At 39.1% G+C, this 17,337-nt stretch overlaps 1 protein-coding gene across 2 annotated transcripts in view; it reads left to right on the forward strand.

Moving 5' to 3' along the window:
• Nucleotides 1-1,599: 1,599 nt before the first annotated feature.
• The window catches only part of LOC311163422 (macrophage mannose receptor 1-like), a 33,287-nt gene continuing 17,549 nt past the window's right edge, over nt 1,600-17,337 (forward strand). For both annotated transcript variants that reach the window (XM_084222266.1, XM_084222267.1), the window contains exons 1-14: nt 1,600-1,747; nt 2,958-3,131; nt 4,287-4,448; nt 5,359-5,472; nt 6,577-6,723; nt 7,686-7,868; nt 8,659-8,813; nt 9,962-10,075; nt 10,954-11,069; nt 12,051-12,199; nt 13,051-13,250; nt 14,537-14,664; nt 15,933-16,020; nt 16,497-16,641. In XM_084222266.1, coding sequence (XP_084078392.1) covers nt 1,687-1,747; nt 2,958-3,131; nt 4,287-4,448; nt 5,359-5,472; nt 6,577-6,723; nt 7,686-7,868; nt 8,659-8,813; nt 9,962-10,075; nt 10,954-11,069; nt 12,051-12,199; nt 13,051-13,250; nt 14,537-14,664; nt 15,933-16,020; nt 16,497-16,641 — 1,936 coding nt within the window. In that variant the 5' untranslated portion in view covers nt 1,600-1,686. The remainder of the gene's footprint in view (nt 1,748-2,957; nt 3,132-4,286; nt 4,449-5,358; nt 5,473-6,576; nt 6,724-7,685; nt 7,869-8,658; nt 8,814-9,961; nt 10,076-10,953; nt 11,070-12,050; nt 12,200-13,050; nt 13,251-14,536; nt 14,665-15,932; nt 16,021-16,496; nt 16,642-17,337) is intronic.

Below are 17,337 nucleotides of genomic sequence, written 5' to 3' on the forward strand. Positions count from 1 at the left end.
AGGACAGTGCTGAGAACAGGTTATTGCACAATGTGTTATGCAGCACACAAGATACTGACCCCAAAGACTCTGCAACTGGCATGAAGCTAGCTGGTCATGCCAAAGCGGGAGCTCTGAAGTACTCAATTCCTCTTTTAGCCTACCCCAGTGTCTGCATTAATCTTTCCCCACCACTGCAGCCCTGGATGAATCCTCACAAGCATCCATTTACACCAGAGGGAGAAGAAAGCCCAGTTTGAACTAGACTCAGGCTGGCACTTAGTGAGCAAAATGAGAGAACTGGCAGGAATTGTTTCCTCCAAGTATTTTACCTTGGGATTTCCTTTGTCAGAGAATTTAATTTTGTTATTTTAGATGTATCTGAAATATGGTTTCACTCAGGAAATTCAGCTTTTATTTGTGCCCCACCACATTGGTACCTGTGGCACCATTCAGCTCTATGACTTAGAGCTACTCTTGCAAGCCTTGCTCATGCTAAACCCTCCCTTCGTGTGACCTGCAAATAAAATGGTTATTATTAAATAATTCATTGAATTCCTAACTTTGCTGTAATCCAGACACTTTTTTCTTACTTTCTACAGCCAAGTCAACAAGTTTGTCTGGTTCTTGCAGTAATTTTCCCCAACACTCTTTTAAAAACAAAAGCAATGATAGCTGCTCTTCCTATGACATCTACTGTTCAGCTGCCATATATATCTCACTACTGGCCATTTCACTTGATTTTTTTCAATTTCATTAGCACAACTACTGATTTCACTCATGTAAATAAACAGAAGGAATAGCAAGACTTGTGAACATTTGCAGTAGGGCTTTGCAGCATATTTGTAAAAAAACTGCCATGCCAATACAAGTCTGCAGATGAGAATTTTGCTCACAGGTTAAAGGGATTTAGCTTGTCTTTGGCTTTGTCATGAAACAGTCTCATGAGGAATTTCTCAGAGAGGTAAACATATCATTTTACTTAGTAAAGTTTTAAAGTATTCCAGGCAAAATTTTCCTTTCTGTTACATGGAAGCTTACCACTAGAGTACAGTGTTGAGCATTACTTTTTTCAGGTCTTTGACGAGCAATTATGAACAAGCCAGCCCCAAACTGGGATCAAATAAACCAACACAATAACGCAAATTTTGCCTCAAAGTGAGCAAGAGCTCATAATAAACCAAAGCCTGCAGTTTCTGTAAAGTTTGATCTCTTTCTTCTACATATATAGTGCTGTGACATTATTGCAATGTATTGAACCACTGGGATTTTGTCTCTGTTTGTTTCTGAGATGTAAGGGTTAAAAGGAGGGCTTTAATTGATGATATTTCACTTCGAGTTTCTTGTCCCCAATTCTCAAGTTGCTTTTCCAGGTCTGTCCTGTGTAGCACCCCAACTACTAACTTGAATTAATGTTAGCAATGTCACAGAAGATGACAAACGTCTCCACCTCTAGTTACAAGGATGGAGACTTCAGTTTTGGAAGGGACTTGCTCTTCAAAGAGAGCAGTGTTTACAGTGTGCAGTCAAGTTATTTCAAAATCCCATGTGACAGGACATTTCCTTATTTAGAGTACAGAGCTTTATCCATCAACCCGTTGGCACAGAGAAGGACCCATCACTATCTGCAGAGAGAGAGATTTTTAGATATTGCCAATCTTCTAATCCAGCTTTTGGCAGAAGAATGGGAAGCAAGTTACATTTGCAATGAACTTCTCCAGGTTTCTAGTTTTCCTTTCACTTGTGCAATGTTCACTACAGTCATCAGGTAAGTTTCCTGTTAGTTTTGTATTAAACTAGATATGAAAATGCTTTACCTTGGGCAGCTTTACAGTTTTAATGCATAGATTGATTATTTTGTATGTTTTGTCAGATTTGAAACATGATCTAAAAAGTGTGTTAGGTACCCTGGCAGCTCTTGATTCACAGAATAAAAGAGTGGGGGGTGTAGGGATGATGAAAAAATTAAGGTAATAAGAAAAGGATCTTTAAACTGGAATTTCTTAGGGTGGAAATATCAAATCAGATGGCATTGTGTGGGAGGGAAATGGAAGATGAGGAAGCAAGGACCTCTTTCCATTTACCTTCCTCATCACACCTACGGTGCAGTGATCAGTTGAGGGATTTACATATTTGCACGATAGCTGTGTGAGTTTCTCTTTCTGCCCCACGACATGAGGCATGAGAAGGAAGAAGTGGCTCCTCCCCTCCAGCCTCACCAAATTAGAAGAACAGTCTACTCTCAAGATGTTTATCAGTCATTGGGTATAGTTATAGACAGAAATGGTAAAGCAGTAATGTGTGGAGAACTGAGTGGAGGGATGAGTTTGCATGAATGGGAGACTGAGAGTCTATATATCAGAAATGTCACCATAAAAGAACACTCCCATTATACTGTAATAGTTTAAAAATATGAAACATTGCTAACCTTAAAGCATCTCAGTTTAGGATGAACCTGCAAGACTTCTCCAAGTGGAGAAATGTGCAACTGAAACCTAAAATTTTCACTGTGTAAATATGCTCATGACAATCTGGTCTGTATTTTCTCTGGTCAGCCGCCCTTTTCTTTTTAACAGTTAAGGAATAGATGGATAGAGTAATCAGGCAAATAAAGAAAACTTACTGAGCTGTGCAGAAAACAAAAATGCAGTGAACTTACTGTTGTTTCTATTCTTGCTGTTTTTCTCTCCAGGAACTACAAGGTATCAGCAACTTTTAATCATAGAATTTGACTTGCCTACAGTATATACATATCAAACTCTAACCACAGTACTTAAACTTCTCATTTTATTAAAACATTTTATTTAAAATCTGTAGCCACTCTTGGGAGGAAATTATAATAAAAATAAATTTTAAAAGATTGTATAACTTCTCAATTTAGATAGACAAATACATAATAGATAGCTCCATTACTAGGAATTTATATCTATGATTTTATTATTATTTTCATGTCCTTAAACACTTTTTTCCCCTCCTAGTTACTTTTACATTACGAGGAAATGCCAATGGACAGCCTTGTGTATTCCCTTTCAAGTACAAAGACGAGCAGTACAATGAGTGCACAGATGCTGGCAGGTCAGATGGGCTGCTCTGGTGTGCAACCACTGCAGATTTTGACGCAGATAAACTCTATGGATTTTGTCCACTAATAAGTAAGTCTTGCATTTTATTCATTAACTTGTCATGAAATGTTTTTGAGCAGACCATCTCTTGAGCTACCAGGTTTTTATGAGCTACCAGCTGCACACCTGCCTGACTGACCTTGTTAGAGTAGCCCAAATGGAAATCACCTGACAGGACACTGGTCCCAGTGACCAAGAGCTCTCTCTGTTCTGAATGGAGAACAAGAGTGGTTCAGCCCAAAAACGTTCTGACTCAAATCTGGAGGTGACTTTCCCTCAGTGAACCAGAGGGGTGAAAAAGTTCTTTGATAAGACTTAAGTGCATGGCATGAACAGCACGAATTTAGATATTTATCTTATTATTAGACATTCATCTTCCTTTCAAAAATTCCTATTTCTCTTCCTCCCTCAGACAATCCCTATAGGTCAATTCTCATTTAAACTGCTATTTTCTAGTTTTCCCCCTTTAATTTTCTACTTTATTCTAGTTTCCTACTGCCAGCCTACACAAAAATGCTGCTGTGAGAATTCTCTTCCTCTCCCAACTTTGCTATGTCTTCTTCACTGAACTTATGTTTGGATCCTTCCAGTTCAGGACACAAACACTGGTCTCACCAGTGCCCTTCCCGATAACACAGCAGTTTCACCAGGTTTGGTGAGTTGCTCTGCAAACACAGCAGCTGTTATGAGCTGTAAATTGGTGTTACACAGAGTTCTTCTGTTGTTTCTCAAGCTGTCAAAGGCCACTTTCTGTCATTTTTTGACAAACTGCTTCTCTTGATGGCGAGCTAAGAAGGGTTCCTACCCATTCCTACCCTGGAGGCATGGAGAGCCTCTGGGGTCATCGTTCACCTACATACTTGTTTTCTCCTCTGACTTTACCCTGGAATCTCTTTATTTCAATCAATAGGTATGTCTGGTTTACCTAGAATTGCATTTGCAGTATGAGAAAAATTCAAAAGCAAATATAGGGAAAGAAAATTCACTCCTTTCTAAAAATGTAGAAATTTTAAATAATATTTTTAATTTAAAAAAACATACACTATTCTAATTTGATGTCTAGATTTTTTTTTTTTCTGATGCTTAGCGTGCATCTTTAGAGATTTTGCATTATTACACACTTTATTTTCTTTTAGTTGGTATATGAGAGTCCACTAGAACCCTGCTCTATGTCACCTCTTCCAGATGACACCGAAAGATTTTGGACAGAAGATGTTTCAACCGGCATTCACTATCAGATAAACTCAGAATCAGCTCTAACATGGCACCAAGCAAGGAAAAGCTGTCAGCAGCAAAATGCAGAACTACTAAGCATTACAGAGACTCAGGAGCAAGCATATGTAGGAGGTAAAAAAGGGCAGAGAACAAGACCTTGGAAAACACTGTGATGAAGTGGTGGGCAGCCTTGTCTGCCTCAGGGAAGAAACAGGACAGGGTGTCAGGGGTGGCTGGGCAGACACCAAAGGGAGATGCTCTGAACTGCCCTTCCACTGCCTGGGGTTTTTTATGAAGTATTGGTCACAAACCTCTTTGGCAGTGAAACGTCCCCATGCCAGCACTGAGCTCCAGATGGAGCTCCAAAGGGTTTCCTCTGCTCACCTCTGTGCAAGGGCTCTCAAACCTGACCAGGGCTATGGGCTGGTCCTCTAATTTACCTTTTGCCACTGTGCTTCAAGGATTGTTAATATTTTCAAGAAAACATCTGATGATGGTGAAATTGGTCCTAATATGGACACATTTGCATACATAAAATCAAAATAACTCCGGTGGATTTCAGATACAGGTATCACAGCATCTCTTTGGTTATAAATAGTGTAAAGGAGGCTTTGAAAGGACTCCCAAAGGAAAAAAACTGGAAAAAACTTATTGACAAATTGACTTTTACTGCATTAAATCTGTTACAGAAGACTTTTAGCAAAATTCCCTTATGAATATCAGGGCTTTTTTACATGCCTTGTGTTCTAATAAAAGCTAGTGAGAAAAATAAAGTCTTATTTAAATAGTGAAATAAAATGTTGATTTGCCCTACTAAGATCTCTGGTAAATCAATATAGATCCAGTTACAAATTTTACAATATAGATTAATTTACAAATACTTTTTGTAATTAATGCATCTCAGTAATGCAGAAAGTACTGGTTTGGGGCTGGTTTAAAATAAGAAATATGAATTTCTTACTTTAAACTTAATTTATTTTAGATGATCTTACTGTGAATAAGAATAGAGGATACAACTGACGGATTAATTTTTCTAATTTAGAGCTAACTAAAGAATTTGGTTTTGCCTTCTGGATTGGATTGAATGCTTTGGATTTCAACAGTGGATGGCAATGGGCTGGGGGCAGCCCTTTCAGATATTTAAACTGGGCTCCAGGTAAGAGATGTATCTAATTTGTAATCTTTGAATTAATTCTGATAAGACAACAACTAATAATAACTTCCCTACCTAACTCTATTTCAGGAAGGCCCATTCTGATTTACAGTGGCTCAAGATCTAGATCCCTGCTTTAAGACTACCAATTTCAAATTACAAGGTTCATTGTGGATATCAGTTATAGCATTATTCTATTCTCTTATCTAAACAGAGAGCTTGTTTATGAAAGCAGAGAGTCATTTGGAGTGATACATAACCCTACACATCAAAGATCAGAATTTTCCATAACATGTTGTCCACAAGTGCAAACATAAGTCAAATCCTCCAAACGTAGCAAAATATTTGGCAAATGGCTCTGTGTTGTTTGGGAAAAATTCTAAACACTATTGAGAAGCTTAGGGGTCCAGCCTGTAATCCCTCAACAGTTTATGCAAAATTGCACTGGGCCACTCCAGGAAAGGAAATGGGGTGGGTTTGTGGTGTTCCTCATACAGGGTGAGCTCTTCTCTTTGCTTTATTGGGTTTTTTTGGTTCTGTGTTTGCTTTGTGCCACGAGTCTTCCAAGCTGTCTCCTGATTTGGAAAAGTTTCATGGTGTCAAAGGAAAAATTAAACTCTCCTCTAAGTTTTCAAGAGCTGTATCAGGAAATTTCCTTTGCTGCTTACAGAGGTTTCTACACACTGCAACAGAAAATAAAAAAGGTATTTCATAGGAAAGCAGAACTGTGAAACTCTTGAAATATACTGGAAGGATAATATAGCTTAAAACCCAATATTCAGAAGTTTGGAATATTTTGACACAAGATAAATGTCCAGTTTCAGCAGTTCTTCCTGTGAGAACCGAAGTGTCAGGAAAAGAATAAGACATTTCCCAGTACTATCCTGATAACAAAGTCAGTGGAGGGGCATTATTTCTCTCTCAGAGTATTGACTAAAGGTAGCATTGTATAAACTTCAAGGCAGTTATCCTGTAGGGAAGGGCTTCTCCCTATTAGTGATTCAAGCAATCATAAAAGACAGATGCTTCCACTCGTAATGTGATGTTTCTGTTAGTATTTTTTATTAATTTCCTACTGTGATATTCTATTTTATCTTTTACTTAAAGGAAGTCCTTCCCTGCTCCCTGGGAAAATCTGCGGACTGTTGAATCCCAGAAAGAATGGTAAATGGGAAAACCAGGCATGCAACCAGAGGCTAGGCTACATTTGTAAAAAAGGATCCTTTGGTTCAAAGCCTGATATTATGCCCAAAGGTAGGTTAGTCAAATAAAAAGAAAGGTTTTTATGACACTTCTAGAAAAAGAAACTCGTATGCAACATTATTTTTTAACAAAGATGTTAGAAACCTTTGAAAAACACAGCTATACACGACACACAGACTTTCATATGCTGCCATTTTTTCTCCCTTTGTATATTAAACATTCATAGGAGAATATTATTATTTTGTTCCATCACTCTGTCTTTCATTCTTGCAAGACAGATTGTAGAGGTTCCGTCATGGTAACCAGAGCCAAAAGGCCAATTTGCATAAATATGGTAGAAATATTATCCTGCTTTGCTACAGATGAATACCTGCAGCTACTCATATATTCATGAAAAAAGTCCTTCTGTGTCTGATGTCTGCAGTTTGCAGTGCTTTGGTTTCGTATGAGCAGAGCAGGAGCAGCAGGATACTATTTTTAAAGCAAGACCAAGGTATGTTTCTAAGAATAAAAGTTATGAAAAGGCCGCTGAGAGCATATGCAAAGTCCCCCCTAATTTACAAGGTTTACTGACCTGCAGTTGTCAAAGAACTGCTTCATGCTTTTACATACCTGAAAAATAAGTTTGTTTGTGAGAAACCATAGGCCAGCAGGCAGAGCCAATGTGAGTCACCACAGTCAGCACAAGATTGAGTGCCTCTGGGGGACAAAGAGAGGAGAGGCTGATGTCTGCTTTGTTCTCTCTTTTCTCACAGATCATTATTTCAAATTGCATTTCTGAAACAATGTGGGTATTTTTCAGTGGTTCTCTGTTTAAGGAGAATTCATTCTATTCACCAATTTAGCATCCTGTTCCTTAATGATATTTGTTTTTAGTTTGAATGTATTTTGCATTGCCAACTACAGCTTTATGTTTATTCATATGGTTCCATTTTTGTAAAGAGTACTCAAGAGACCTCATTCTAGTGTCCTCTATTTTCCTCTTGCTCTGAAAAATTGTGTTCTGATTTTAGGGGAATTGAGGCCTGTTCAGTGCACAGATGGCTGGTGGCCATATGCAGGTCACTGCTACAGCATTCACCAGGACCCCAAAACATGGGAAGATGCTCTGTCTTCATGTAAAAAGCAAGATGGGGATTTGGCAAGCATCCACAACATTGCTGAACACAGCTTTCTAGTGTCACAGCTTGGTTACAGTGAGTATATATGTGGGCCTGTATTGCACTTGCTCCATCTGTGACATAAAAGCTGAACTTTATATTAAAGTTAAATGTTTCTCTGAAATATCACAAGTGAAAGACTGAATCCAACTTACCATGCTCTTTTATGTTGTTGCATAAATACAGAACTATATCTGTGTTTATCAAGGAATAATCCACATTGTAAAACATTATAAAGGAGGAGAAGAAAACAAAAAAAAAGGTATTCTTTCCAGAGACACATAAAGATCTCTTATGATTGCACTTTTGGCACCTAAATTCTACGTACAAGGCTTTAGAACAGAGTTACAAACCCAGAAGATAAGCTTCTTGCTGAGATTCAAACATCTTGCTGATGCTAACCTCTTGCTATATATCCCTATAAGAAAACAATATCTTTTCACTTCTGATACTCCTTGGATCTGTAGTAACCAGTCCTGGCACGGCAGCTGCTGGCCTTGGTGAACACACCTGATGGGCCAACAGGTCCTCTAATGTCCAGCCATTCCGTGTCTTCATCTGGATGCTCACACAAAGCTTGCAAAAACCTTCTGCCACCTGTAAAGAGCCTTATGTTCATTAAAATCTGCATTTCTGAATGGAATCTGATGGTTTTTCCACAATGTATCTCTCATAGAGATCTGAGAGGAAACAGCATTTTTATCAAAGCACAAAGACCACCTCTTGTGTACCACATGCCAAATTTATCACTCCCTGCTTGTTCTGCATGTGGGAGCATTCACTGCACAGTGGAGAATAACCAAACCTATTTCTTGTCATGCTTCAGAGCCTACAGAAGAGCTGTGGCTGGGTCTGAACGACCTGAAGGCTCCCTTCTACTTCGAGTGGAGTGATGGGACCCCTGTGACGTTCACCAAGTGGCAGCGCCAGCATCCCACCCATGCCGAGGGTGCGGAGCGCTGCGCCGCCGTGAAGGGGCAGGTACAGCAGGCACTCATCTCACAGCAAGGCATCCACCCAGAATCACTCCTGTGCTCAATCAGGGATCATTCCTTATGTTACCTTGAAATAGTTTTGCTCCAAAATTTGGTATCAACCAGAAGACAAGTTCAGAGGTCAGGAGACATCAGGAGGAGAGGAAGCATTTTCCGTGTACCCCCTTCTGAAATTCCTTGTCTGGTGAAAATTCTGATCCAGAAATTTTACATTAAATTCTTTCCCTTTGTTCCAGCAAAGAAGAAGTTTAAGCTCTGGAAGAGCTAAACTAGGGATGACTAGTTAATACCCTATATGGGTACCATAGGTGCTATTTGCATACCTCATATTCCAAGCAGATAGACAATTTTGTCCCTCAGTGTCATGTCACTGAGACCTGGCATTGAGAGACAGATTCCTGGCACTAGGACATGTTTCTCCAGCTGTCATCTACCTGCCAAAAAAATAATGTAAAATTCTATAGTATTTCTGACTGCTTGACTCACAAACCTTATTTTCTTGCAAGATGTGATTGTTTGATACATTTACCTGCATGTGCATGCACATGTATGCACACACAAAAAGTGTCATGAATTTTGAAAGGAAAAAAATTTAAATGCTGGTACGAAATACATGCTGTTCTTTTTTGTCATACAATAATGTTAATGTTTGCCAGTATTAGACACCAAAAGAATTTGACCTAAACCAGATTTTATGGGGAGGATGAGGGGAAAATTCTTCTCAAATAGACTATATTTTTTAAAGTAATCAATAAAATTCAGATTCTTTGATGGATAAAATAGTTAGATTTACTGCAGCCCTAGCAGATGGGCATTACTTCTGTTTAATCAATCTTTTTTCCAGCAGTGTAGTGAAATAGTCTTGCTCCAAAAGCAGATCCTATAAGCGCAGATGAGATGGATCTTTACAAACCTTTTTAATTTAAAAGTTATGATAAGAAGTAATGTTGAGACTTCAAAATGTAAATTTCCTTCTTTCACCTGAAAACAGCATTAAATCTTAAGCTAGCACTAACAGGCATGTATACTTTTAAAAATAAATCTCCAGCTGGCCATGTGAAGAAAGAGAAAAACCACTAGCTGTGCTTTTGTGTGCCCTTTCTTGACATTTTTTCCTTCTCCCTACTATTCTAGGATGGATACTGGGCAACTGATGCTTGTAATAAGCAACTGGGTTACATCTGTAAAAAGAAGCCTTCATCACAATCCTCTGAAAAAGAGACAATCCAGGACCCAGGCTGCCAGAAAGTAAATGCTCTCTCATAAATAATGTTCTTTGAAAAAATGTACAGGAATTGATTTACTAGTTCTTGCTTCTTTTGGATACTATCTTTGTATCATAGAAAATCTACTGTTGAGGCAACCTGGTCTTTTCCTACTAGCAGTTTAATAATAGATGTGCATTTTTCATTTCTGTTCTGAAAATTTTCAAGAAAGTTGAGGTTCATGTAGATGTAAGTGAATACTGCCTTGCCCTCCGTCCCCAGATGAGCCGCCCTGTGATTCAGAGAAGCATTGTGTCTGTATTGGTCAGCAGAGATCTCTGGAAGAGCAGGAAGAAGTGGGGTTGTTTTACTGATAGTCCTCCTTTCCCTGGAAACAAGCACTTCTGGATTCCTCTTGGCTGAGACAATCTCCTCACTCCTTGTACTTGGAGTGACAGGGACAGCTCTGGGGGGCTGTGCTTGTACGTGAATTCATTTCTGTATTGCAATATTTGGTATTTCATTATGTTTGATTGTGCAGCTCTGGAAAGCTGGAGCTGCTGGTGCCCCTGAATAAATCACAGGCTCCTTGTAGACTCAGTTTGCATAATCTCAACCTTACAGAGCACTGGAAAGCCACAGCAAATAGGATAGTCACAATTTTCTTTGAAAAGTCATGTATGCAAAAATGAGATGAAAACTCAGATCTTAATGCCATCACTTAAACAAAAAGGCCTTCTGTAGGAGTGAACAGCATAAAAAAAAAAGCTTTTATTTGCTAACATATCAGCCCAGTCTCATCTTTGTTTTAAACTCAGCTGCAACAAGTTGAGCATTTAAAATTTTTACACAAAAGAGCAGAGAAATTTCTACATTGAAGTATCTTTTCATTGCACATTAAAAATCTTATGTTTGTCACAGGGTTGGAAAAGATATGGTTTTCACTGTTACTTGGTGGGTTCTGCACTTTTGACATTCTCAGAAGCAAATAAGACATGTGAACAGAGCAAAGCTTATCTAGCTACGGTGGAAAGCAGGTGGGAAAATAACTTCTTTAAAAAGCAATGCTTTTAATGCAGAAACTTCCAAGAATTTTCCATTTTTTGATCCCATCAAAGTATTTCATCAGCATTTTCAAAAAATATTATTGCAGCAAGGCATGGAAAGATTATCCATGCAGGAAAAATAACCCCAAACCAAACACCTCAATGTTGCACAGCTATCACTTAATCCATTGCAGCAACTTTCAAATTTCAGGGCTTCTTGCATTAAACAGTTTCCTCTTTTCTTTTAATTCATAATTAAAGCAACTTCTGGCTTTAGTGGTTTTTTTTTTGTTTGTTTTTTGTTTTTTTTTGGGGGGGGGTGTTTTGGTTTTTTTTTTCTTTTTCTTTTTTGTTTAGTTGGGTTCTTTGGGGTTTTTTGGTTTGCTGGGATTTTTTTCTGTTGGAAAGTAGGTACTACAATTTTCATCTACTTATTGGTAGATGGTAGGTAGTTTCTCATTATGGTAGGGAAAGTTTAATAAAAATATTTTCCTAAACTACCTTCTAAGGCAAATTCTGAACAAATGTAGGAAATCTTCCCCAGAACCTGCCCTCTCCCACAGCCAGGAGGTATCATCTCTAATCTACCTACATCCCTGTCAAGCTTCAGAGGCTACATGGCCCCTGAGGAACATGACTGCCTTCAGAGGTGATGGGTAGCAAAGCTGACAGCTTGGTCCCGTCTTGGTGGTCTGTTTGAGGCACTTCAGAGACTTGGAAAGACAGTGAAAAGAGTAGAATACAACTAGAAGCCCATGGGAGCAGCAATTTGTGATGTTTCAGATGCACTCAGCTGTAAGGAGAAAGTTGTTCCCCCTGAAATTCTTTTGACTGCAGTTTAAAGGCTGCCAGGGCTCTGCTGGGACATCACTGAGGAGCTTCTGTTTTGGGGTCATGTTAACACTCCTCTGTATCCCTGAGATGAGTATTGCACACTCACAGGCTGTGAATGGACACTGTTTCTCACTGCAGAAATGAACAAAGCTTCCTGATTAGTCTGACGGGGCTGAGGTCTGAAGGATATTTCTGGATCGGCCTCTCTGACACAGAGGAACGAGGGAGTTTCAGGTGGACCAATGGAGAAACTGCTCATTTCACACACTGGAACACAGGCATGCCAGGTAAGCTCTGCATGGCTCCACCCCTGCCACAGCAGCACAGCTCACACAGTTTGTGCTCCCATTCCCCCGGTTAGAAATTAGAGTGGGCACTGTGTTTTGTGCCTGTGGCTGCAGGTGGCCAACACCATTGCTGTGTCACTGTGCCTGACACCAGTGCAACCAGCCCTGTCACAGCTGAGCTGCAGGTGGTGGTGTAAGAAAACCTCCTGCCAAGGTGTGCAGAGACAGATTTTGGCAGGTTAGACTGAAGGCAATGCCGTGTAGGAGTTAACTTGGTCCATGGTATAATTATTTTGGCCATTTTTAACACCAGTTAACAACAGCTCATCAGCCTTAGAAAAGTCATTCTGGACAGATTTTTGACCTACAATGTGAATATGTGAGAAATGAGCAGTGGACGTGAAGCAGTTTGGCATTTCAGCAATACAGCTTGGCAGCTACCTGTGAGCTCCTGCCTTCACACAGCTAGCTATGCCTTCAGAGAAACCTGCTGCACTTGACTTCGTCCTTCTTGAAATTGAGTTACCAGGGTATTGAGAACTCCAAAGTAGTTGTCAGGTCATATACTAGGTATGTAAATTTAATCAAGGCCATTTTCCCCGTGATTTCCCCCAGGCTGGCAAGATAAGGAAGATCTGTTTCCTGAAGCTGCAAAACTCTGGTTTTGGTAAAGCTGTGTATGTAGGACTCATTGGCCCATATCTGGCCTCAGACAGCTGATATTAAAAATAGTTTTATATCCAGGATATATTTAATATTCAAAATCTGCATCTTTCTTTCCATAATTTTCAATTAATAAAAGCAAAGGTCTCATTCCTTGGTTTTACTCATTTCTTTTCCACATCAAAAAGGGAAAGAGCAAGGCTGTGTTGTCATGGGAACCGGAATTGCAGCTGGATTATGGGATGTTGTTAGCTGTGAGAAGACATCAAATTATCTTTGCAAACAGCGGGCAGCAGGAGCACCACCTGCAGCTCCTCCGGGCCAGGTCCCGGTGGCCGCGTGTGCCGAAGGCTGGGACAGAGCCTCGCGGGCAGACTCCTGCCTCAAGGTAAGTGTGTGTGCCCTTCACTGGGAAACCCAGCATGGCCCAGACCAGGGGACAGTGCCCTGGTCACCAGGATGCTGGGGCATTACTTGGGAATGATCTTCTCTTTTGTAATCAAAGCCAGAAAACACGGGGAAAAAGATCCATCAAACGTAACGAAAGTCAGCAACGGGAAATGACGAACACAGGGTGCTAGAAATAGGATTTCTTTTATATAAATGCCAGGTGAGAACCTCACCTAATTTATTTGCTTACAGGAGTTTGGAACATCAGAAAAACACGGTATTACAATTCAAGAGCTGGCAGTGTCATTTACATAAAACAATGTTTCTGAGACAAAACGTTTCCCTCTGACAACATTTTCCCACACAGCATGTGATACCAGTAGCCATACTTTTGGATCTGGGTTTAGTTGGTGACTCTCTACAGCAAGTAAAACCTATGAGCATTCTCTTGATTTAGCTAAAAATGCCTTAAAAATTTCTCCTTTTTTGCAAAGGAAAAAAGGAAAGAAAAGGCAATACAGATGAAGTAAATAAATATGCAGCATTGCTCTTCCATGTCTTTGTATAAATCTGCTCTCACTTTCTTTCCTGAGACTTTCTGCCTGTTGGGAGATCAGAGCTGATTTTATTCCTGTATTTACAGGAGTCTGAGCTTCTGTGTCACATGTAATTATGATTAAATCGTTCTGCCATTTACCAAATTGTTAATTATAATTTCTATAAAATGTCAAGCACTTAGTCCTGTTAAACATATCCTAGTCCAAGAATGTGTGTTCCTCATGGCAGAGAGTGTATTTTGTATTTGTATGCTTTCATCTCAATACAAAAACCTTTTCCTCAGCTGGGGTCCACACGTGGCCAAACAATTTTCTGTATCCATTTTATCTTTTCTAGTCTAACTCACTGTCTTACCCTGCCCCTTTCTTTTCTCAAAAATCTTCTGCTTTCTGCTGTAAAAATGGTTGAGTTTTTCCATTTTTTTTTTGCACTTTTCAGTGGACAAAGTTCCAATTAAGTTACAGATTAGTTTTTTCTCTTCTATACATTCTGATACCTTTTGTTCTCCCCAGATGCCTATACTACTTTTGCCTAGTTTTAAAATAGATGATGCTAAGAAAAAAATATTTACACTTCACATTTTAATGTTAATATTAGAGGCCTGGACAGGTGTCATGTTGTGTCACTCAAGAATAAAGGCGTGCTAAAATGATGTCGATTTTAATGACACATATTTCATAAGCTTCACAAATTTACTAATTTGTTCTTACTTTTTGTTCTCAATAGTTTTTTTTGAGAGAGGGAAACCAAAAGAAATCTTGGTTTGAAGCTGAAGAATTCTGTAGAGAAATAGGTGGAAATCTGGTCACAATCAATACAAGAGAAGATCAAATTTTATTATGGCAATTAGCTTCGTGAGTACTTGCATAAAGATTCTTTTTCATGTTCCTGCTACGTTAAATAAAAATTACTTCAAACATATCTGGAGCTGAACAAGTGAGTGAATAAAACCAATGAAATTTAAATTACATTGATACAAGATTTTTGCATCCTGTAACATTGCTTTAAAAAAAAAATCTTGGGTATTTCAAAGAGGCTTAATATTTTGGTAATTTTCATCAAAGGTTTTAGAAAGGCTGTTTTCCAATTTTTATCAATTTCTTACATGTTAGTCCCTCTTCCTAAAGGGAGAAAATAAAATATTCAGCTCTAACTGGCATTTTGTAACTGTCTGCAATTCTTCTTTAACCAACTCATGCAAAACAATCCCTTGAGTTCCTGTGTAATGTAAACTAAAATTCAAGGACTTAACGTGATTTTTTTTTTTCTGACTATAAACTGAAGAATCCTGAAATCAAAGAGAAATTCATTTTAATTAACCTTTGGTAGCATCGCAGTTGCTGTGTCTTGCTCATGGCATATAAACTGTGACATTATTTTCCCCTCAAGTTAGACCAATATTCTGATTGTATTCCATAATGTCAAGGCAGGTCAATGACACATTATATACAGCTTTTTAACCAAAACTGTTTCACATAGTACAGAACTGAGGTTTACTTTCTGAAACAGATTTAAAACTTTCCTATTGAGAAGTTTTTGTGATCTTACCCTCAATTTTTAAATATATTTCAGTATTGTGATCACTTGAATGTGGCTTTATTTGTCTGTTAAGTCTCTGCTTTAGAGTATAAAATATTTGTGGAAGGAAATCTTTCTGTTATGCAGTGACTGAAATGGTAATTTTATTTGATCCATAAGCATGACAAGATAGAGAGTATGAAATATTAACTAAACAACTTAGGAAGAGCTAAGAAGCAAATGAAAACAGTTGAAAATCAATCCTCACTATTCTTATTAGTTAAATAAACATCTATTTATGCTTTACTTTTGCTAAAGTCTCTGTATTTGACCTCATACTACAACCAAGATCTGTGCTACATCCACAGGGATGGGAACCTGAGCTGGCTCTGGGCCACATCGCTTTAACTTATTTTTAAATATTGGAAGTCTTAGCCCAACACAGAGCACAATCACCTCCCTGGCAGAGTGCAGGGAGTGAACTTGGCTTTGGGCCACAGCTCCCAGTTCAGCTGGGACAGAAAGCAGGATAATTCTGTGCTTTTCAGTATATCCCAGCCTCTCTTTCTATGCTCATATATCTCTATTGTATGCATTATTTTAGGGACAAGGGACTGAACACTCAGGCTTTCTGGATCGGTTTGTTTCTCTTAAATCCTGACGAAGGATTTTCCTGGGTTGATGGCTCCCCTGTGAGTATTTATTTGCTGGATATTAATTGACTTTCTGTCTTTCAGAAAATAGAATATATACTGAGTAGCTGCAGTGTCTTTGTTTCACCCCTGGTACCACGTTATATCCCACCTTTGTCAGTCTGTGCCCTTAGACCTTCACAAAAACGGGCACTGCTGTGTGGCAGTACAGGGAAGTCCAGCTGCCAGCTTTCACAAAACAAGATCAATGTGACTCCCTCTGTCCCTCAGTTTTTCTTTTATCAGACACATGGTTTTCCTTACCATGAAGTCTCTTCACCTTCTTCAGAGGGTGGTGGGGAAGGTGACCTGACCAGCATGACCTCCACAGCTCTCTCAGGTCTGTTCAAACTCCTACTGATCCCATAAAAAAGGTACTTGAGATGATGAGGTACTGAAAGTGTGTCACGATGGCAATCTCAATTACTTCTATTCAGCTCAAATCACACGGTAATTGATATGTATTTCCAACACAGGTAATTTATGAGAACTGGGAGGAAAATGAACCCAACAACTACAAAGAACTTGAACATTGTGTCATGTTTAATAGATCACCCCAAATGCGCTGGAACGACTTGCGCTGTGAACATTTACTTAATTGGATTTGTGAAACAAAAAAAGGTATTATTACTTCCCCATTTAATTGGAGCAATAAACACAAGCTTAAAAAGCAAATTTTATGGATTTAAACAAATTGAAAGGAAGAAGGACACTGGGAATTGTTCATTTTAAAACCAGCTGCAGTGAAGGCAACACATAAAGCAGGCAGAATGAATTGAAACATTTCTCTTGTCCTTGGGTGCAGGAAGTTAGAGTGACCCTATTACTTCATCTCTAGTTTTATCTCTTTCCAGCATGGGTTCAATAAATTTGTGAAGCAAAGGTATTTATCTCCTCTCCTTTTATTATTCCCTCTATTTCTATCTGCTTCAGGCTTACCTGGGATAGATATAGATGCAGGATGCTAGAGTTCTCTCTGTGGAAGTGAAAAAAGCTTTGCTTCCCACTGTGAAACAGTTAATGGGAACTAGGAGGGGGATCAGTTGCTATAAGAACCACCAACTCTGAAAACCCAATCTGATCAAAAGTGGAGGTTGGTGTAACCCTGATGGACTCCTGCATCCACCAGCTCTGCCTGGAAAGCAGGGCCCCCGTTCCAAAACACCCCCACTTGGTGCCAGGCTCACAAAATAGACCTGACAGATGTTGGGGTGCCCCCCAGCAGGAGATAGAGATGGGGTCTGCATGGGCTGAAGAGCTCAAGTGACAGCTGACAATGATAGAACTTGTTTTGCTTGCTCAGTTCTACTTCTACAA

Source organism: Fringilla coelebs (assembly GCF_963513975.1).
Source record: "Fringilla coelebs genome assembly, chromosome: 1".
Lineage (NCBI taxonomy): Eukaryota > Metazoa > Chordata > Aves > Passeriformes > Fringillidae > Fringilla > Fringilla coelebs.